This window comes from Dysidea avara, chromosome 13, assembly GCF_963678975.1.
Source record: "Dysidea avara chromosome 13, odDysAvar1.4, whole genome shotgun sequence".
Lineage (NCBI taxonomy): Eukaryota > Metazoa > Porifera > Demospongiae > Dictyoceratida > Dysideidae > Dysidea > Dysidea avara.
In genome coordinates this window covers 1,609,711-1,633,353 of record NC_089284.1, presented here as the reverse complement: position 1 = coordinate 1,633,353, position 23,643 = coordinate 1,609,711, and the positions used below count along the sequence as shown (strand labels likewise).

Sequence of the window (23,643 nt, the reverse complement as noted above, 5' to 3'; positions counted from 1 at the left end):
GCTATGGCAGTATAGTGATTATTTTGTAAACTGATTAGTTTAATCTAGTGACCAGTACCAGCAAATTCATACTGTTGCCCAGGTGTGCAGTTCATTTGTACATAGAATCTCTAAGTAACCTTCATTGTCATACATTTGGCATATATAAAGTGTTATCTGTTTACATGTGTATACTACATAGTAAGGAAATGGCTTTTGTATTCACATATGTATCCCATAATGTTTTAATATTAGTGGTCATTCAAGTCATCTATACTTTTAATATTACATGTTGTTTATTCTCTGCAGGCTAGCTGGCAAACACCTGCATACACACCCACACAACCAGTTGGCACACCCATCCAAACACCAAGTCGCACCCCACACTATATAACAACACCACAAGGACCCCCCCAGGGGTCGTTTGGCAGGGGACGTGGAGGTGGAGGCAAAGGAGGACGAGGGGGAGGTGCTCCATGGAAACAATCCAGCAGACGTAATAGACAGAGACAACAATAGTAGTTTTATAAATGAGGGAGGGACATCATTATTGTAAGTGATGCATTTTACATGAGGTACTACTGGACTGTAGACATATCAATTATTATCATGAAAAATATATAAAATTGTTATTAAAATAACAAAATACAATTAAAATGTGATAAAATAATAAATTCCAGTTGTATATTTATAAGTCTTCATTGGCCAAAAAAGTTTCATAAGATTCTGATGGTATTTTGCTACTCTGTCTGTGGCGTTGTGAGTAACGCTGTGACAATCTTCTAATAATTCGTGGCATCACAGGAGGCTTGGTGCGTGTCTCAGCAAGATTTTGTTCTTGGATATCACGTTTATAGCGTGGTAGTGGTTTGGGGGGTTTAGGTTGACACACAGATGGGCTTCCAGACTCACTGGGTCGTGGTGGTATTGGAGGTGGCTTAGACCTTACAGGTGGTGATCGTGATGGCAGCTCAGGCAAGTCTGATCTTGGTGGAGGAGGTGGTGGAGTATCTGGTAACATAAACTTTTCAAACATTGGTGTGTTGTCTTCAGTCAGGCTAAACCCATCAGCATTGTCATTTTGTGGCATACACACATACACATCAGAGCTTGGTACAACTTTTTTGTTACTATTAACTCTGTTGATCCCAATTAAGGATAACTGTGAGTTACCTCCTGGGCGAGCCAGTTTCTGTTGCATGCGATACTTTCTCTTTTTCCCCTTCCTTCTCACACAGTAGATAGCACATATTGCAACTAAAACTTAAGTGGAGATGATTCAATACAATGTTCATTATAATTGCTTACTAGTGAAGATTACAAATGAGCTGACTCCAGCTGCTACTGGTGTAATACCCATCACAAATGATGACTACACAAAATAATAGGCATAAGTGACTCAACCTACCACACCACTAACCTCATCTGATTCTGTAGAGCAGTAAGGTTCAGGTATATCATTATTACATTCCAGACACTCCCTAGCTCCACTGTTAGGTTGGTATGTTCCTGATGTGCACTCTGTACATGGCTGATGGCCTGTACTAGAGAAGGTTCCAGGGCTACATTGAACTAAATGGGTATAGGTACAATATAAAACTAAATAGTTACGTGTTAGCACTACAGCTTGTATTACAGCTAACATACTTAGACACTGGCCAGATACAAAGTTTTCTGCTGGGCAGGGTAGACATGACGTTTGTCCTTGGTCAGGTTGATGTTGATTGGCACTGCAAGCAGCACACACTGGTATTACTTCTGTAACATTCTCTCCATCAATTAGAGTGACTTGCTCTCCATCAGTCTGGAAGTGTCCAGGAGGACAATTCACTTTTGTAAAGAAAACAGCAGTGAGTAAAACTATATATTGTAGTACAAACTTACCACAAAGAAGATTGTTGGTTGTGTCTAATGCCTGACCCTGTGGACATAAAATAGCTGACTGTTCAATGGCAACAGATGACAGGACTGCAGAGAATACTCCATTAGTTATTTGTGATTCATTTGCTACCAAATTTGTAAGTTGTTCTTCAACAGATAATAAATCTGACCGACTCTGTACTGTCCTACTGGCTAGCTCTTCAAGTGATAGAGAAATGGTGTCTCTAGATGTAGTGTTCCTGGTGACCAGTGAAAATGACACTGTAGTAGTATGGTTTTGATCAGTGCCTTCTGCTGTAAATTGCTGTATTTCCACTTCTCCAAAGGCAATGCTGTCTTGTAGAGCATTCAATAGTCTACCAGTGTTACCATTACTAATTTGTACCCCCAGACTGACTGTGACAGCAAGTTGTGAAACTGATGTATGCAGTACAGTAAGAACTGCTCCTCTTGATATTGTGCTACCTTCTTCATTAAATGCTTCACAGTAGTACATGCCTTCATTAGTACTTTGTGGAGAGAACACTGTGTACTCATTACTGTCTGCACCTTCTAATTTTGTTAGCTGATTGGTGGTTGTAGACCTGAAGTACCAGCGATACCCTGGAGTTGGTGTGCCACTTGCGTTACAAGCAAACACTACACCGTTCTCATTTCCAGCATAACTGGTTGTATCACCTGGTTGGAGGTATATACTGGGTAGTGTTCTTATGATAACACTTGAATTAGCTGATTCAGAAACACCAACATGATTCCTGGCATCACAGGAATAATTCCCACTATGCCTGGTCTGTACATTTACAATACTTAGCACAGCATTTACAGCACCTGGTACAAAAGCACCATTGTGTCTCCACTGGTAGTCTATTCTGAATTCTGAAGTTGCTTGACATGTTAGGTGCAGTGTGGAATTCTGTCCAAGAGATATGTTACTAACTGGATGGACTGTGATATTGGGGGGCTGTGCACACCAATAGTTTATTTCCCTTGTAGCATTTAGTATTGACCTGAATTTGTCTGTTTTCTGTAGTGCACTAAATATACTGAGATTAGAAGATAATGCAAGTTGTAGCAAATCATCAGCTGCTGCTGGAAGTTGTTCAAGAAGCTGTCTTGACTCAGGAATTGGCGATAACTGAAGTAGTTCCCTTGTAATAGAAACTGCAGTTGTAAGGCAGTCAGCAAAACCAAAGCAGAAATACCCACCAGAGCTACCTGTTTGGTTGTGCAACATTTCTATTGTAGCCTGCCAGTCTAAAAAGACACTGTTCTCATTCGCATTAGCCAAATCTTCATCCAGCATTCCAAATGACATAATCATTTCAGTCAGAGCTTTTGATTCATTTCCTTCCTTGAGAGTATTAAATAAAGAAGATTGTGCGGGTAAGTTGAACTGTGTCTGAAGGACACTGAAGTTAACAGAGCGAAACACTTCCTCATCGATAGTAGAAATTTCATAGATTTGTAGTCTGGCCTCAGTAGCATTCAACTTTGAGCTGATAATTTGCTCAACAATTGTCTCAAGTGTATCCTGTAGTTCTTCAATATAATCGTGGGTATTTAGTAGATCAGTACATCGCTGGTTTACTAGTGCAGTGGTGGATTCAGGGTCTTCCATAATCACTGTTTGCCTCTTGCTTCTGCTTCCACCACCAATGTCACCAAATGCCATTCCAGCAAGCACTTCTGATGTTCGTTGCAAGTGTAGACCAATGTTAGTAAAATCAAAGACAACTGTGGTCTCAAATGACTCCATTATTCCTGGAATGCTAAATCTTATCTTGAGGGGAATTATAAATGGAGTTTTATCCACAATTGTGATCTCAAAAGAAACAGAGTCTACTGTAAATAGATTCTCTATGGTTGTGTTCCGAAGTAGCTGGTAAAGGACTGCACCATCTTTAATCTTGTCAACAAGTTCCATTTGTTGTGCAATAGTCAAATTTAAAGCTGCTCTGGTGCTTTCAAGAACAGCTTGAGTTTGACGTACTGCTTCTCTTGTTACTTCCACTCTGACCCTTAGTCTGATTTCCTCACTTATGGAAATTGCTAATCTCATCTGTGCATTAGTCAGCTCCCTCAAAGGTTCTGATAAGTTCTGTTCAGCACTTCTTAAAGTATCAAGTGCCCTTTGTCTAGCTACTCGACAAGCAGCATTTTCCATTAAGCAAGTAGGAGAAGGTACTTGGTCAGCACAAGGATGTGTTTCACAACATTGTTGAGCAATTCGGTCTGTCAGAGTACGTACTGGGCATGGCTTCTCACAGAATCTTGGTTCCTTCTTTATTTCATGATTAAACACAGGCTTGTGACATTTTTCAGGAACATTTCTTAGTACAAATGTGAAGAACACTTGGTATGTACAAAAGTAGCGATGGCATACACATCGACGGACACGAATTCGGACCTGTTTTCTAACCCAACAAGTTGACTCTTCACTGAATGGTGGGACCCTTACTAGTCTCTGATCGTAACAAACATCTGGACACCGGCCAAGAATAGTGCTGTATACATCAGTATAGCATGTCTTGCACTGTAAACCTGAGATGCATTCACTGGGACACACTTGTAGTCGACAGATATTTTCTACGGCATCTCTTAGCTGTTGAATTTGTTGATTAGCATCTGCTAATCTTTCAAAAATTTCAAGAACAGTACCATTTGCTATTGCAATATTTAAAATGGCTTGATTGTGTAATCTGTTAGCAGTTTGGAAGTCTTCTTCTCTCACTTGAAGCAATGTTTCAATATTTCTTACTTGTTCGCTTGCCCTTTCAACAGAATTTTCTGCATTTTGTACTCTTGTGATAGAGTCATTGGCTACTGTAATCAAATAGTTGTGAACTGTTTGTTCCAGGATCGCAGGAAAACTACTACCAGTATGAACAAATGTTCCAAACAACTGAAGTGGAAAATCATCAAACATTTTTCCTTGCTGTACACTTCCAATATAGTCAATTGGGAACACATTGAACAATGGCACATTGTCTGCAGTAAAGAACAGCTGGTCTTGGTTGATGTTGACAACAGTGTTGATGGTAGCATCAAACAGTGTGATGTTAACTGAGTACAACTGGGCCACAAATTCACTGCTGTTTCTACTGAAGGTGGCTGTTAGTGCCAGTGACCCACTAGTGGGCTGCAACAGCAGTAGTGATCCTAGTGGTATAAATTCATTGCTTACAAATCTTGACTGTACCAACACAGAAGTAGAGGCAATGTCAAATTGAGGGACCTCTGCACAGAGCTCTTCAAAGTTGTCATTTCCGCTGAAGTAGATAGTATGTTCTAGGTCATGAAACACAAAGGTTCCCAGCCTGATTCCAAGACACTGAAAATTCACAGCAAACCCATTTGGTCTAAAGTCCTGAGTGAGGAATAGGAAGCCATCAAGGTCACAGAAATCAACAAGGGGCACATAAAGTAGTTGAGTAAAAAAATCTTTAGATCCTGGTTGTGGAGTGAATGTAACTTTAAGAGAAATTCCAGCTGGAGTAGCATCATCATTACACACTGGTGTAGTTTGATTGCCTGTAAATGTTGTCGTGATTACAGTAGATGTGCAATACCAGGAGCCCATAAGTGCTGCAAGGCCTTGCGGCACTTATGGGCTCCTGACAGTACATACATGTATATTCAAGCATAATATTATTGCTTTATTAGAAATCTTTGGTGTACACAGTGATGAGCTCAAGCACCAAAGATTAGATAACTGCATGAATGTATTATGTAATAATGTGTTTTCATGTAGAAAACTGAAAGTTAATAATAACAAGGAAAGGCACAGATGGACAATGTTCACAATAGAATGTTGTATAGATGAATGGGATAATAGTTGTAACATACCACCAAATGAGATCACTCCATAAGTAGATGTTGGTATCAATGACACATTGATAGTTTCACCATATACAGTACTTCTGATGTCTAGCATGTAGCCTCCACTGAAAATACCATACCAATTCTGCTGTAGTCCGATACTGGTCAACTGCAAAAAAAGACAGCAAGTGTAGCGAAAACTGTCACGAATACAGAATCTGTGTGTGTCTGTGTGTGTCTGTGTGTGTGTGTGTCTGTGTGTGTGTGTGTGTGTGTGTGTGTGTGTGTGTGTGTGTGTGTGTGTGTGTGTGTGTGTGTGTGTGTGTGTGTGTGTGTGTGTGTGTGTGTGTGTGTGTGTGTGTGTGTGTGTGTACCTCATCAAAGTTATTTATACTAAATCCAACAATTCCACTGAAGTCCAGGTCAACTGATAGGTCACCTATACTGGAGGGAAAATTAAATCTCCCTGCCAAAGCAATGTCAATGTCAGGTACTTCTGGGGTAAAATAATTTCTGCCATTCCAGTACTGTTGATTGAATACTACTATTTCTGGTGGGAAGAGTGAAAGTGGTCTATGCCGTGACAAAGAGACCCCAGCCAAATTAAAATTTAAACCCATCATATTTAATTTTGAGCTAAGAAATTGTCTAGCAGCTTGTGGCAGTCCAATGTGAAATGCTGACACAGCACCATCACATAAGTTGACTGCAAAACAGAGTGGTGAATTGCTAGTAGTAGGAGTAAACGTGTCAGAGAATACATTACTAATGGTCACATCCAGCAAACCACTGTAGTGGAGCAGAGAATGTAATCCACTTGTAACTGCTGGTATGTTTGAACATGTTTCGATGTTATTAATTGCTGCAGGTTGCCGAAGATCCACTTGGTATGCATTTAATCCAAAGCCTCTTGCTGGATATTCCACTGCAACTATGTCCAACCACTCTGGGACCAGAGAACGTGATTCCAGCAAATATGTGAAAGCAAGTGCTTCAGAAGACAAAAAGTCTTTAATATCACTAACTGAAGGTGCAAATGAATAGCATTGGCTTGGTTGCAACTCTCTAACATCACCTAAATTACCAGCTAAACTGTCACATGTGCTACAGTCAAGTGCATTGCTTCTTTCATTACTAGTTAATTGATCAACAATTATGTTGTTACCAAGAAATCTCACTCTAGCTCCTGCAATGGCCAATGGTAAGTGTAATCCATTTCCAGTAGAAAACAATATTCCTTCTGTTACTAAAGTACCAGTGATATTATTGATGAAGCAACTGGATAAAATAGAAACACTATCACCAGTTGGGCATGTTGTAAAGATTGATGAAGGTGGGCTACAGCAACTTGGAAGTATACGGCCAATCATTGTCCCTCTCTCAATGAAATATGAATAAGCTGGTGGAGGCACCTCAGGACCAATAGCAAGATAAGAATCTAGTGGTATATCAAAGTCAAACCTGTTAGTGCCTAACACTAGGTAAGCCACACGATAGAGTCCAGGTAACAAGGGTGTGATACTAATACTGGCATAAACATTGGGATTCTCAATGGTAGCTGGATTAGGGGAGAACGTCACTGCACTGATGTTGTCTTGTACAAGACCAACTTGTATGTCATCATCTGGTTTAGCGGTGATGTTGAGGATGAATGGTGGTTGTCCAACTTGCAATAACGGAAATGGTGGTACCTCAATAACACCAAACTGACATTGTTGTCCAGTGTAGCCAGTGCCCTCACAGTTACACAGGGATACAACTGGTGTAATAGCAATACACTGTCCACCATGTAAACATGGATTAGGATCACAAGCTACAACAGCTGTGCAATAAAAGACATTATTGATTATTTAGTCATGTAATGATAATACAACCTAATTGATCTGAAATCAATCTATAGCATATTACCATATATAGCTTCTCAAAACTCACTCTGAAACTTATCTTTACCTACTATGATTTCAGTTCAATTACTTCTCTGTACCAATCAGTATCATGCCATGTACACAACCATCCAATAGTTATTGGACTTCAACATTACAAGAAAAAAATCATCACTTACGAAGGCAAATAGGTGGTGGGGACCACTCAACAGTTCCATTTCCTCCTAACACACACTGTTGCCTAGGTGACGACTCGATAGGAAGGAAGTAGCCCTCATTACACTGAATAGTACAGGAAGAAAGGAAAGTATGGAAGCAAGGTAATATTATGACAGCATCGTTGGGTGGTACTAATTCATCACATTCCATTGGTGGACATGATACATCTGTCCCTGACCACGTCCCATTTGGTAAGCATGTTTGAGCTAGAAATATGTGTATAAGTTTTAGTACATAAGGTCAGATTTATCAAATACCTTGAGATCCTTGTAGAGAATATCCTGGCTGACAGGTGAAGGTACATGATTCACCTGTGACCTGTTCTCCAGTACAAGTGATGTTTCCATTGGCTGGTCTATCCAATTTAGCACAGGGATTAGCTGTATTGATTAAAATTTATTGCATGGGTTGGTGTGAACACAAACATATTTCATATAAACTGAACCTATGGCCTGATGGTATGTATAGTACTAAAACAGACAGCCAACACACATTTCCAGAAATGTACATACAACTTAGGAGCATAGACTTAAATGGGTACTGGTACAGATGTGACTGTAAAATCCTATGTAGTAAAACTTTTCAATTCTGTGTGAATAATGCATCATCAAGGTTGTCCAAAAGTAGGTAAAAATGTGCCATATACGTGTTTACAATGCATGCACAGTACCAAAAAATAAGCAATTTGTTTCACTCTTCAATAGATATAACAGCAAAATCATACAAAATGTGTATTGTATTTTTTCATAATTCCTTATGCTTCCAAGTAATACAATGCTTCTACAGAATCCATTTGGGTAATCACTGCTTCAATGTAGGCTCACCTTCACAACTAATGCCATTACTGGTAAGTGAGAAACCCTCCTGACATGCACAGTGAAAATTACCAAGACTGTTGACACATACGTCATCACAATTGCCGTTATCAGTAGCACACTCATTATTGTCTAAATAAAAATACAATGTAACACTGGTGTGTTGTGTGCTCGTGCGTTCACACATATATGCGCGCACATGCACATGTACACATATAGTATGTGTAGCTATGTATAAGTATGCATGTACATGTACATAATTATGTGTATGTATTATGTGAGTAGGATTATATGTATACATGTGTGTACTTAATCAAACACCTTCACAAATCCTTTCATCTGATCCTAGACTGTATCCCTCCATGCAAGAGCATTCAAAGCTTCCATCAATGTTTAAACACACTTGACTACACCCAGAAACACCATCAACACATTCATCAATGTCTAAGGTGGAATATAAAGAACACAACAATGTGATATACACAATGACTCCATATCTAAGAATTGTTTTATCTGATAAGACAGTCACCCACCAACACAAGTTGAATTGTCATCAGTTAATTGATATCCATCAAAACAAGCACACAGAAAACCTGACTGAAAGTTGATACAACGTTGACTGCAGTTGTGACCATTACTAGAACATTCATCATGATCTAGTGATATTATATATCACACTATTACACAACTAACACTTTACACTTACCAGAGCAAGTTCTCCCATTGTCATCTAATATGAACCCTAATGGGCAACTGCATGCAAATGAACCAATCAAATTCAAGCATGTCCATTCACAACCTCCACTGTTCAAGCCACACTCGTCGACATCTTCAACATAGTAATACAATATAAATTCCAGATGTGTAGAAACCAGGTATCACTATGTAATGGGTACCAAAACTCTAACTAAAAGGTCATATGTCATATTTGTTTAACTCCTGCATTTGAGAGCAAACATTGTTACCTTTGAGATAATAATTATTTCCTAAAAACCAGCAATGAGGCAATTTTGATGACACAGTACAAGCAGAGAGTAATACTATTAATCAACAAAAGATGGTCACTAAAATTAATGATCATGAGGATTCACAGTGTTGCAAATCCAATTTAAATGGAGATCTCCATACACAAATGGAGGGTACAATCATGTTATGTAACTATAGCCCTAATGTAACACAGGATAAAATGTGTAGCCATGCTTTGTTGTAACCCAACATGTTCCATTTAAGAGCACAAGAAGCCCTGTATGTTGATGTTACAGAAATCATTTAAACCACATGATGTAAAACATTGTCACATGGAAATCTAATACAGGATAAAATCAATCCCTTTTACCGGGTGTAAGTCTCTTGTGTACTCTTTCTTAGTTTCTTTAGATAAATTAAGACTATGCAACTATACCTATTAATTTGCAATACCAAAGAAGCAGTGCCATCAGACATGCAAGACCATGCGGTTCTATCAACTATGGAATCAAACCATGTAAACATGATACGTATATGTAAACATGATAAAAACAAATTTACTGTACAAACATGTAACCAACCCGTGCACATCCGGAAATCAGAGTCCAGAATGTAACCTGGTTCACATTCACACTGATGTGTCCCATTCTGGTTAACACAGACGTGTTCACATCCTCCATTGTTATTGCTACACTCATTAATGTCTGGGGATTACAAGATGAAAGTTATGAAACCACAGGAGTATAATTATAAAGGCAGGGCTAAAATTAGCCCATTAATGGGCAATACATAACTTTCCATTATTCTGTTAAATTTCATTAAGTTTACATTATGGTGATTTCATCTCCTGTTTTAGTACAACAGAAAACCTCAGTGAAAATGTGATTTATGCTTAACAGGAATTGCTATGCAGAAGATAAGTTTGTTGTCATGCAACCATTGTGTAGTGATGGTGCTACCCAGACAGTCAAAACTTCAACACGCCAATACACAGGAATAAAATCTGATACTCTAGCTGACAGCTGCATAGCCAGGTTTTGTATTACTGATGAATGCATTATTTCAGTACATATATGTGATAGGTATTGCAGAATAAAATGTACCTATGCAGGTCCTCTCATCTTCAGCAAGCCTGTAGCCTCCATCACAGACACACTTGGCCCCTTCATGTACGTTGTCTATACACCGTTGGGAGCATCCTCCATTGTTTACTGAACAAACCATAGTAGCTACAACAACATTTGGTACATAAACACATACCAGAGGTCAGTCTAACTATCTTGCACAGGTAATATCTCTTAATATCAATTTTTGTATAAAAGACAAGCATACAAGTTACAGTACATGGTGTGTAGCTACACATACACAATCACAGAATTTATACAATCCATATATAATACATAGTAGCCAATAAAAAATAATGGTATTACAATTTTAGAGTGACATATTACTTACACTGTGAACATGTTGGACCAGACCATCCTGGTGGACAACTGCAGCTATCTGGTGCAATGCATACACCACCATTCCGACAAGTAGGATCGCACACAGCTACAATGTAAAGTAATATTACCTATGCACTAAAGTACTCAACATTACTAACTCTTACAAAGTGCCTCCCCCAACCTCATTAATAAGATCATCTTTTTATAGTAGCTATATAGCCACATGTTAAGTACGTATGTATAATTAAAGTACCCAATAAAGTCTTCTTTTTTTGAAAATACCTACTAGCAGTTGTTGGTGGACTTACGAACACAGGTGAGTTGTCCAGGTGTAGAACCATTATCTTCAGTCAAGCTCTCCTCTGTGTAGCCAGGACAACAGAATACATAGCGATAGTAGGTGGTGGTAGCCACAGGTATCAACACTTTAGTATAGGTGGTCCTGTAAGAGTGATATATGTTGACATATTGTGTACCCCAAGATGGTACATATTTGGCATGGTCATCAACAGAAAACTGATTAGAAACCTTTAAGTGCTTTTTATTTACGCTACTCCTATTTCTTTACATCAACAATTAAATACTTACCAATACTTGGTGCATGTTGTAGGCCAATTCCAGATGGTTCTACATGAGTAGGTATTTGCATTTTGCCGTTGTGCAGTTCCCCAGTACAGTCTGTAGGATACTCTGGACCGGGCTTGGTAACATACCCTATAATATGTAGGATAAATATAATTATTTGCAACCTTGAGTAGTGGGACTAAAGAGTATATATCTTTCATTACATAACTAGCCTTTAGTGCAAGTACCATGTTGTATAGGATTGTGTATAGTTTGTGTCTTTTGTAACAAAGTTCTTAATAAAAATGTAGACCAGATTAGTAGTGGTTACATATACGTGGAGAGTTTCATGTATGCTACATATTTTGGCACACAAAATCACTGTCATCCCAAATTCCCAATATACTTACTATTTCAAAGCATTTGGATAGATGCATAGCTACTACATGCTAGAATATGCATTTGTACACTAATATCTACTATGCATTATTATATTCACATACCCTATATTATCTTGATCAAAATTCACCTCTTCCCCTTGTACATATGAGCAACAATATAGTAAAGTAACCACCACACTTAACACTACTAACTTAGCATACATATTACCACACTACTGTATGCTTATAAATGACAAGCTGTATGGCCTACACCTTAACTATATACTGTATACATGCATGGCTTCATGGCTTAAAGGAAGCTACATAAAGTATGTAGGCAATCCCATACAAGTTTAGTCTATGGTTCATGCAATTATTGATTGAGCTAGTGCACCTTAATGGAAGGTAATTTGAAATGGAATTATGTATTGACTGTGGGAATACCTTAATGTGTACAGATTAAGGGAGCATGTATACCTAACTGATGCCATGCAGGTAATTACAGCTGCAATGTTGACAGGAGAATAATATGAAATCAGTAACATTATGAGTAGTCAGACTGATACCAGACCTGCTACCTGTGGCAGCACCATTTCCCTGTAGTATGCTCTACTGGTGATGATATAACATGATTAATCACATCACTACTTGATTGTCACCGGTTATTTTGCACATCTGAATTGTTTCGATTGTGTTGTCATTATTATTATTGCTGTTGTTATTGTTGCACTATAATAGTGCATGCCATGATTCATTGGTTATTAGTAAGAGCACAAATTAAAGCATTCTTCAGTTCCCATATAAATCTAGTCAGTTTTAGTTACACAAGAAGTAGTACCAAACATGTTGTGCACATAGACCCCTACGAATATATGCATTTGTATACCATAAAGACAAGCACTAGGTGTCTGTTGAGCAAATTACCAGGCAGGTTTTACTACATTATCATTGCTTTATGCACTGGAGGGTTCACACAAAGGCAACATCATAATGGTCTTACCAAACAGCACACAAGCTCAAGTGATTATTGTGTAAGATCTCAGTGATTAATGGATCATCAGATCCTGAAGCACAAACACTGTCTGAGGAGCTTACACAAAGAAGTGGTCCCACAGATGTTGCAAATGAGTGTTTATAAATCATGACTGTGGTGTCAGTTCAGGATATACGTGTAATTTGGTGGTGGTTAAGGTATAAACATGGTGACAGTGATTAGTAGTACACAAATGACTAACCACATATTATTTAGTATAACTTCAACTTGTTTACCGCAATGATTTTTCAAACTGCACAAACTTTCTACACTCTTCAGCAATCACAGTAGTTAAGCATAGCTGGTATACAATTTGGTTTGGTACCTCAGACCATAGGAACCAAACACGTAGTTGTACTTGTATACTGAATACTTGACAAAGTTAGCTATATGATTCCAATAGAGTAAAAAAAAATGTTTACAACCAATTGCTAATAAATGTTGTTACTGTTGTTATTCTTCTTCATTCATTTATATGTTTAATTTGATTGGTCTTTACTAACCCTCCTAGCTACCTTCACATCTGCTTTCAGTGGTTGTATTTCACAAAGTTCATCACTGTTAACTGATCCATGATCAGAGTCATGGTCTGAATTGTCAGCACCATTGGTTGCTGCTGCTTGTGGCAGGCCATCGTTATCATTAATATTGTCACTGTATTCTTTGAGGTCCAGAAAGCTAAACCTGTTACAATTTATGTATTAGAGGAACTAAACCACAGTTGAAATTGAAACCTTTCATCCATCAGTTGATCAGTGTTTTCAAACAATGGGTTTTCCCATGGGCATTGCATATCTTCAACGTCTTCATCACTAAACTGTAGAATATATAGAGATGTACACAGTATCACATAGAGCTTTTCTTTCAATGCAAAATAATATTTGTATGCAGAAAATTTTTATTCAAAAAAATTTTACACAGCTATACTATGGCTACTAGTCAAATTAAGATTCCAAACAATAACTATGAGATCAAATTTCAGCACATCATGCATCAAACAACATGGCTGACATTAACTGCTGCTAAAATCAATACTCTAATAGAACAGTCATGTAAAATATATTTCATGCTGTATTACATGAGGAGGTTTATCATGATTTTTGTATGGAATTATAGCACAAGGAAACTGGCATGTGTTTGGTAGTTCCATTAGTTACATCATTCGAGTGTAAAAATAACGAGTGATAAGTATTTACTTACCAAGGGGTTGATGGTCTTGTTTGCTCTAAATATATCATCATATGTAAATCTACTTAGAGCACAGCTAAAACAAAAGGGTACATGTTAAAATGTGTATATTAACAAACTTATACCAACCGTTCTCTGTCCCTGGCAAACTGAGCAGCAAAATTATAATTTGATGCTCCAACGTTATGTGCTGGCTGAAAAAGACAAATTAGCCAGTCAATATTAAGTTTTTTAAATAATTTTGGAAACCTGATCAAAGTGGAATGACTGTGTGTGCCAAAAGGCTTCAGGAACAATGCTCTGAAGATCTTTATGTCCATCTATGCAGTCAACCAAAACACCAGAATACTCAGGAAGATAAAGACGCAGGATCAAATCTCCTTTAAAATAGAGTGAAGTAGTGTCCTCCAAAGCATTCTGATGTGTTTGTATAACATTTATCACATGAATGAATCCACCATACTTGTTTGCAGTCAATCACATCATCAAATTCCCATGTTTCTGCTTTGGTAGATTTTTGATCACTTAAAAACAATACCTGTTAATAAAAACCAATATTGGGTATTGCATAGAATAATGTGACTTACTTTGTCTTTTGATATTCCAATTAGCCCCTTTTGATTTGTACTTGCTTCTGTGCAAGATAAAAACTCAAACCCAAACAATTCAAGTGAAGACCACAGTTTGATAAAGCAGCACTTTCCTTCTGCAGCTATAGAGCAATAATATATGTGTAATAATTATATCACATACATGGGTGCTTTACTTGATATATACGCATGGCCACAGGCCTGAGGGCAAGTATGTATATATCAGGCTAAGCATGAGTGTGAAAATGGAACAAGCACGGGGAAAAATTAGGAAGATTAGAGATCACAGAATAAAAAGCAGTGAAACAAGGGAGGTCATCTACAATTGCAGATATACTTTTTGTTCTAACATGATTATTATGACAGGTGAAACCACACATACTACATTAAAAAAAAGAATGGTCTAAACATGTACCTCAACCATCATTGCTGAGAAGTGAAGTGGTCATTATGCTTTAATTTCAGCTATGGTCAGCCAATTACACAGCATTTTAAACAAAGAATGGTATGAGAAATCAATCCAGTTACTGCAAAAATATGGATGATATATGTGATAGCTAGTCAGCACAGCTGTAGGAAAGCCATAATGATCTATCGCAAATCAATACTTCAGAAAAAAGAAACAGGAAACAGAGGAGGGAAAAGGTATGTATGCATTGGTATACCAAAAGACATCTATTGGGCTGAAGAAACTGTGAATAATCAAGCCTGTAGCCTCAAGATACATTTCTAGTCATTTCTAGTAAGTAAGCAGGTTGATTCAGATTCCATTCTAGAACTACCTGATATGGAACTGAGGTAACATAAGCCATTCTATAGCAAATACAGAACTGTATTTTTTATTTGTTCTCTCTCTACGTGTGTGTGTTTATGTATTGTATTGTATTGTATGTATGTATGTATGTATGTATGTATGTATGTATGCATGCATGTATGTATGTATGTATGTATGTATGTATGTATGTATGTATGTATGTATGTATGTATGTATGTATGTATGTATGTATGTATGTATGTATGTATGTATGTATGTATGTATGTATGTATGTATGTATGTATAGTATGTATATAAAAAAATCAAATGGCATTGACTACAGTGATGCTCTTACTGGTCATTCCTTTCAGAGCAGCATAATCTGCTATAATTGTCTTGTAATAGTTCTATAAATGAAGCAACAGATGTATATATAATAAACACATGTTTGCAAATTATATACTTTTATTTTCCATTTTGGGGGTGCTACCAAATGTTGAATTTTCATCAGAGTTTCCAAACAAAACCTTTTCAAGAGAAGCAAGAATAAAATACTGGCTTTGCTGACAACACATGGACCTACTTGTCATCCATGTCTCCCTTACAAATATGACATAGGACTGCTGTGAACTGGATCATGTCTTTCATTGAACACAACAACTCTCCTGCTAGATAAGTTGCCCTAAGAATTTAGAAAATTATGTATACTGTCTACTGTTTTAGTGCAGAATACATGCATTATACCTGGCCTGTTTGAAAAGCATGTCAGTGTTAGTAGATCCACTGTAGATAAGACACACTCATTATTAGCATGCAATTGTTTTAAATACCTCTGTAGTTCCATGTGATAAAAGAATCTGTACATTAAAATCAGTTCATCATTCTCTGTCACTTCCTGCATAACATTTTATACAAATGGCAAGGTATCAGTAACACTGTACCTGTTCTGCCAATGTTTTCCTAGGATCAAGCCAAGGTGTATCAATCCTGATCTGATGTCTTTTGGATAGCTGCCTGTCATGTGGAGCAGATAAATAAAACCAGATAATCTGTGAGTTTACTTTTTCAGAGGTGACACAGTACGACGCCAGCTGCCCAGAGAACCCTTACGCTGGTGCTTGCGGTTTGGCTATATTGCAGTGAAATCAAGGATACATTATACAGATTAAAGAAAAAAAACAAACAATTTTTTAAACCTTAGGACTGCCATCAACAGCTTTTCTTCTTTGCCCAGGAGACATCGGTGGGCTTGGCTTAGCAATTGCCTCTGGCGATAATGTTTCTGGGCTGCTAGGCTATGTTATGCATTTACAAGTACTGAAATGCAGTTATAACTATCACTACTGTCTCTTACTATTAGAGTTTTTCTGCGCAAGCTTGGAGACTGGCCAGAACCTTTAGGGGAGCCAGCAGGATGTAGATGATAACCCCATGATTCAGAACGTGGCCTGAGTGTTAGCTTTCTGAGGGTTTTTGGTGCTATACACATGCATGCACACGCACATATATATATAAAATGGAAAGAATAAAAGTATCCCATTTGGTACTTACAGTGTACTGCTTGTGGCAGATCCAGCATAGCTGGGTGACTAAATATTATGCATATGTACGTTTGCATTACTAATCAATAGTAGAAGGCTTACTGTTGCGATACAGCATAATCTCCAGCTACAACAAGGGACATTTCATCCTTTAGGCAAAAAAGTTATAGAATTTCATATGTGTAGTGGTTCATTACAACACTACATAAGTATACATGATTTTAAATTTACTTACGGAGTTATCAATCTTCAACTGTTCACAGATATCTCTGATTAACTCCCTCACCTGTGCATAGTATCCATAATCAACTATTTGTATTATGTAGTCAGATTAAACTTACACATTTTGTTTCATCAATGTCAATCACCTTGCTAGTACCATCAAGAAACCTTTATGTAAGGAGGTATTTCTGTTAATTGACACAATGGCAATATACGTACCTTATTCTAATCTTCCGCTTCTTTATCCTATACAGTAAGTCTGACCCACTTGGCATTTTTGCTTTCCCAACAAATGTTCTACTTTCCAACCATGTCTGTACACAAATAATGTATTCATTGTATTGCATTTATCATGTATTAAATATCAGTACTCTTTCTGCAACATGGGTTAAAGCAAGTGTGTATTTGTGGCCATGCACACATGTACGCCTGATATTGTAGTGGAAAATCATGCATCTAAAACAAGCCTTCACTCCTGCCATTATAAAGGTAAGTGTCAGATTAACTAAGGCCACACCAGGTGTGGTTTCTGGAACCAGTAAGCTTTTTGAAAATCTAATTACGAGTTTATTGAGTTATTAAGAAGGTCAATATAATCAAATAGGGCAGTCAGAATCATATGATAATATGCACAATCTATGGAGTAATACAGTGAAAATTGCACTTATTGTACAATGAAAGAATCTCTAGTGGCCATATTACTTACTTTAACCACAAAATCATCCAAAATTGCCCCTCAAGCATCTTTAAGTGTGTTAAACACTTCTAAAAATAATTTATCTTAGACAAAATGTTGCAAGGAGAACCAGCCATTTCTTGCAGGAATTTGCAGGAACTCTGCAAGAGGTTTCCATGATCTTGCAAGAATTTCCTGTTGCAAAACTCTGGTTATTTCTTGCAGGACTCCTGCAGGATCTTGAAGGATCATTTTTGCTTTAGAGATTTTAAGTACTATAACTGCAATAACAGCCTTGTTAAGGATTCTAAACTTTCTGTAAGACCTGAGATTCAACTGTGAAACAATGTTGCTGGATGACTTAATTTTACCCATCAAGATCTTCCATTGTGTCAAAGGAATTGACTGACCTTGCATGCTAATTTTAAATGCATGGCATTGCAATAATAAGCGCTGAAACTAATTATCATATAGACACATCATTAGCTTCAGAATCAAGACAAATGGTAGTGCATCTGTCATTCAACCAAGCAAACCAACATGTTACACCATGAACATATTTATGGAAAGTTCACATATGCATAGCTGCATAATTCTTGTGTTTTGCAGTGGAGCTGACTGCCAAATAGGGAAGGCCACACACGAAACAATTGCTTAGCCATTCCTTACTAATTTTATTTATTTATTGAGGCTTTATACAGCACAAGTGCAGAAGGCCTGTAGGACACCTGGTCCACAAGTGCTTTATTCAAAAGTTATGGCCATATTTGCTTTTTGTCTTGGCCTTCCTCACTTCTTGATAAACTCTTGATGTACAAAAGTGATAGCAATAAATTGTTTTTAACCTTAGTAGTGTACTACATCTAGCGATACTCCACTGATTTAGACAAGGGAATGACAACTTGACAAAACCAGGGATGAGATTTCAAAATCTTAAAGATTTCAAGTGAGATTTCAAGATTTCCATAAGATCTTAGTTATCTAGATTTTACCAGCAATCTACAACATTTCAGGCCAGGCTTCTTGTGGGTTCCTCGGATTTAAACTAGAAGCTTTTCGGGTCTTTAAATTAACAAGCCTTCATGCATCGCATGGTTGGTAACCCTATAATAGTGAAAATAGAGTGAGACTCAGTGAGTTGTAAAGGCTAATGCCTAATGGGACCAATGTCACATGTTGTCTGAGGTGTTGTCACACAAAGACTAAGTTACTGCTGCTGCTTGTTTTGTCAGCAGCAAATTGGAGCCAAAGCTACTGTAAGTTGTTCACTAGGTACAGATTGCATTTTTTTATACCTGTATGGCCCGGTTTGTATGCTAATCAAGGTGATATGATTGTAATCCTGCGGGACAAAGCAGCAAAGCCAATTCACATGCTGTCCCTGACACTACATATCTGGAGGTAATACATCCATGTTTGTTTAATTTCCCCAAGGGTTTTGCACAATAGTGCTATATGTTTGAAAATCTGCAGGTGTAGACGACTTCCTTTGTTTCACTACTTCTTATAGCTATGATCCCTAATCGAACTTAAAACTCCTAATTTTCCTTCTACTTGTTTGTTTGCAACATAATGATGACTGGTGAACCAGTGCATTCTGCATCAAAAAAAAGATCAGAATGGCACCATACTTAACATTTTTGTCTGAATGTACACCCTAACTACTGAAAAGTGAAGTAGCCATTATGCTCTATTTTCAGCTCTGTTCAAGCATTACAAATGAAGAACATTATGAGAGGTGTCTCTGCAATCAATCCAGTCACATACAGAAAGTACGGATATTTTCCATTAGAAGCCATCACTCTTTAGCTGCTGCAAATTGACACCTTGTGCTGTCAGCAAGAAGAAGTGGAGGACAAAGTTATCTAAGCAACACTGGTATGCTCAGGAAAAAAAGAAAAGGAAAATCATACATTTACATTGGTAGGGTATAATTTGAAATGTTAATAGAAAACGAGTCAAAGTTGTTAAGATCAATTAGGAATTGTGGTAATGAGTTCCATTATTATACTGGTCTGGAAGCTTTTTTTGGTTGCTGGAAGTATGAAATGATGCCCTATGATGTTGCTAGTCATTGGAAGATAATTGATAGGGATAGATATAGGAATTCTTTGTAAAAATTTTTGTAGTCTAGGCATCTTATGTTGAGTTTGAAGCTCTGGCCTAGGAGAGATGTTGGAGCATTGAAGTGACTAAGTTTCATGCCATGATGATGTGTACACTATATGTACTGTGGTATGCCAAAAGGCACTTGTTGGGATGAAGCGAGATCTAACAGAGCTGTTATTGAGTTACACTTGTCTGAAGCATCAGTTAGTTAGTTAGTTAGTCAGTAGAAAATAATTACAATTCTATAGCAACTTGTTGGAAGCATTTTTGGCCACTCTGAAAACACGTTTTGAGTTTTACTCTAGCTTACTAATACTGCCAAGGCCAGGGCTGGAGGAAGCGGTTCAGCCCACTTTTTCAACATTAATTTTACATATATATCCGAGTCGCTGATAGGCACTGGTGGATTACGCTGGCATGTTTTTGTGAATGATTGATACCTAAAACATCATGCAAGCATTGTGATATAATGCCAGTTAGTATATTTCACTGTATTTACATCTAAATCCTTCCCTGTAACAATCAGTCATGGAAAAGATCGAAACACTCTAATAGAACAGTCACCCTAATAGAGCACTCAGGCACTTTATGCTGATTTATTAGTCAAACGCTTTATGAAGCTAGAAAATACGAAATTTAGATAGCTTTGCATGGAAGTGTACATAATTGGATGAATATTTGAGCACTGCAGCATAGCACGATAGGGTAAGATTAAGCATATAGTTTAGCGCCTAGCTAGCTATTCACTGAGTTGTGACTTCATGACATTAAAATTAGTGATAAGGTATATAGCTACCAGTTTTAAATGTTAGACTCATGCATGCGTATAGCTATAACAAAAGGGAACAATACTGTATTTACATGTGTTACAACTCTATAATGTAAGAAATTAATGTGAACACATGATGTAGCTATATGCAGTGAGTTTAACACGTGTTAGTCAAGCTGAAAATAGTCTCAGATTTATATAATCTCAGAGCATGCAATTTGCTGGGGGAGCATGCCCCCAGGCCCCCTAGCATTCACACAACAAGTGCTCAGTATTTCATAGTGCCTGGCTACCCCTTGGCCTGACCACTTCAGAATTGTTTCCTCTGGCCCTGAACGCATCATGAATATTTTGTGATACTGGTTTCTAATTAATATTGTTTTGTGAGGAAGTGCAAACCTCCATATATACAATTACTACCATACTGTGTGATACCCAACTTCCAGTTGTTTGTATGCTCATCGTGCAGCATGTGTGGCTAACTAATTTTTAGCACGAGTGCTTGTAATTTCTATAGATGATATAGGTTCCATGACAGAGAAAAAGTGGTCTGGCTATGCAAAACCATGACTTGCATAGATAATAGATATATAGTACAAGAGAACGAATAAAGATTGTAGAGTGCATAAAATTCTTCTCACATTGCCATACTGCTTTTTATTTTCTTTGTGTGTGTGTGTGTGTGTGTGTGTGTGTGTGTGTGTGGGGGGGGGGGGGGGGTTGGGTGGGTAGGGAACTTTTAGTACCTGAACCCTCTATTTATATCTATCCTGTAGTCCAAATGCAAGAAAAATAACCAATTTTCAATACTGAATGACTTGACACTGTCATTGTGAACTAACATTGACACTATTGTGGCCAAAACTCAACCCTATTTAAACCTAGGCTTTTCCAAGACACTGTTTTTCAGTTTGGCTGTATTAGCATATGGTTTCATTTATACAAACCCAGATGTTCGAATGGTTTATCTAATAATGAAAACTTAAGTTCTATATAAATTCAATGTTAGAAAACATAAGTAAAATGTAATAAGAAAATGTAGTTAAGTAGTGTTAACAAAAACATTATTAACTACCTTTACTGTATGTTTATCACAATATACTTACCAATGTTTCAAACACAATGATGTGACACGTCTGGCACTATACTATGGCCACTATTTGTTGAATTGATGATTTCATCAGCCACCCACATATAAATATCTTCTGCAAACTAGTGTTAAAATCACTTAAGCCACTAGCTACATACATACACTGGATACTATAACTAACTCCAGAAAGTATTATTGTTATAACTGATCAGTATAGCTAATCAAACTTTTAAAGTAATAGTGAACATGTCTATTTTACAATGAATTCTATACTCACACTATGTTTTGCAATAATCAATGTGGCCATAAGCTATGCCATATCAAAACTTTGCAAAATTAACTGTACATTAATTTTTGCAAATTAAATTTATGAAAAGATAGCACCGTCTTCAAGCAAAGCACCATAACTTTCGCATACTTCAATTTACAGAAATGGCTGGGTTTAGTTTACTAGAATCCTTGACAAAATGCAAGTCACGTGATATACAACTTTTCATGTAGCAACCAAGGGAGAAGAGAGGAAAGACCCTTGTACGGCAAATTTATGTATGCATTCAGGTATGAAACATTAAACCAGCTAGTTAAGCCCTAATAATTATTAGTTCAGGTGGATTCTCAATCAGTACACCCCAACTCATAGTATGAGACCAAGTTCAGCAAATTTGGGTAGGGCAATCCAGCGTATTTTTGAGGTTTGTGTACTAAGGTAACTAATTTCTCCAATACAAAATTGTATGGAGCATGCATCATGGCAAAGTCAACTGTGAATAACTGCCACTATAAAAGCGTACAACAAAAGTTTGGATGCCACTATATAGAGAAATTCAAGGGCTTTGTTTTGTGTATGGTTTGTTGGATTCTAATGAACACACTTGCATATGACTCATTGGACAAGAAACAATGGTTGTTGACAAGATTCTTTTTACTTAAACTGGTTGGTGGGACCAAGCTTAAACTACAAAAAGGACATGAAGTAGTTTTTAATGAATACCGCTTCATAAGAATTGAAGAATTCAGACAATTCAGCTTTGTAATATGGGTATAGCTATGTAGCTAGCTAGTTATAATAGATATAGCCACCATTCAGTCATCAGATACAAATTATGTAGCTATTCACATATATTTCATACAGAATTGTAGAAGCTGGTCATGTACCTTTGAAGAAGGTTGATACAATCCGTACATAGATGATTCTTCTTTTAGCTTGTGACCTATTTTCCCATGAATCTCCTGGCATAGCTCATCTGGGAGTTCCAATCGTGAAGCCTACACAATTTCATAATTTTCATAATAGTAGCAACTTCTCTAGTGTTAGTATTTACATCACGCAAGTAATAAGGTAATATTGTGGAGACTAGATAAAGTGCATGCTATAAAGGTTGTAACCAGCTCTGAATACAAGTCTATAAGAGTTCCCTAACCAACCATAACCAACCATAACCAACCCTAACCAACCATAACTGACATGCAAGCAATTACAACTTAAAATTTGCTACTATCACAACAAAATTGCCCCGCCCTAAACAACACTCACTTGCAGTGTGATGGTTTCTTCTTGTTTTGCTCCATCCAAACTAGGATGGTATCGAACATTGAGCTTGATGCTCATGTTATTTCAACACTGGCGAGTATTCTTTCTACGTAAACAAGTGTTTCTCTGTCACCGACCCCACCCACAGATTACTGCGGAAGCACGTGACTTTCCCCGTGAGCGCCGGTA

At 37.4% G+C, this 23,643-nt stretch overlaps 3 protein-coding genes across 4 annotated transcripts in view; 1 reads left to right on the top strand and 2 right to left on the bottom strand.

Moving 5' to 3' along the window:
* LOC136243495 (transcription elongation factor SPT6-like) overlaps positions 1-642 on the top strand; it is a 46,603-nt gene extending 45,961 nt beyond the window's left edge. Inside the window, exon 32 of the mRNA XM_066035002.1 lies at positions 289-642. Coding sequence (XP_065891074.1) covers positions 289-498 — 210 coding nt within the window. The 3' untranslated portion in view covers positions 499-642. The remainder of the gene's footprint in view (positions 1-288) is intronic.
* On the bottom strand, positions 581-12,196 carry LOC136243494 (uncharacterized). Of its 2 annotated transcripts, XM_066035000.1 has the most exons (19): positions 12,075-12,196; positions 11,596-11,721; positions 11,316-11,449; positions 11,018-11,113; positions 10,666-10,791; positions 10,144-10,266; positions 9,303-9,425; positions 9,130-9,252; positions 8,918-9,040; positions 8,606-8,728; positions 8,039-8,161; positions 7,742-7,987; positions 6,054-7,501; positions 5,707-5,848; positions 1,864-5,391; positions 1,627-1,809; positions 1,400-1,551; positions 1,288-1,351; positions 581-1,242 (listed from the first exon to the last, which is right to left on the bottom strand). In XM_066035000.1, the coding sequence occupies exons 1-19, from the start codon at positions 12,173-12,175 to the stop codon at positions 668-670; spliced, it is 7,659 nt and encodes a 2,552-aa protein (XP_065891072.1). In that variant the 5' UTR covers positions 12,176-12,196; the 3' UTR covers positions 581-667. The 2 variants fall into 2 exon arrangements, with proteins under 2 accessions (XP_065891072.1, XP_065891073.1); XM_066035001.1 differs by lacking the exons at positions 8,606-8,728; positions 8,918-9,040; positions 9,130-9,252; ... (5 more) ...; positions 11,596-11,721; positions 12,075-12,196 and adding an exon at positions 8,452-8,579.
* A 1,158-nt stretch (positions 12,197-13,354) lies between these two features.
* Positions 13,355-23,639, bottom strand: LOC136242689 (talin-1-like). The gene is made up of 23 exons (XM_066034132.1): positions 23,458-23,639; positions 23,079-23,189; positions 17,499-17,593; positions 17,399-17,447; positions 17,293-17,343; positions 17,160-17,206; positions 17,068-17,105; positions 16,871-16,995; positions 16,713-16,811; positions 16,578-16,645; positions 16,458-16,530; positions 16,347-16,411; positions 16,261-16,299; positions 16,100-16,198; positions 15,980-16,043; positions 15,872-15,923; positions 14,760-14,884; positions 14,636-14,710; positions 14,422-14,589; positions 14,302-14,366; positions 14,185-14,248; positions 13,719-13,801; positions 13,355-13,668 (listed from the first exon to the last, which is right to left on the bottom strand). Exons 1-23 carry the CDS (start codon positions 23,530-23,532, stop codon positions 13,464-13,466), a joined length of 1,935 nt encoding a protein of 644 aa, XP_065890204.1. The 5' UTR covers positions 23,533-23,639; the 3' UTR covers positions 13,355-13,463.
* Between the last annotated feature and the right edge of the window lie 4 nt (positions 23,640-23,643).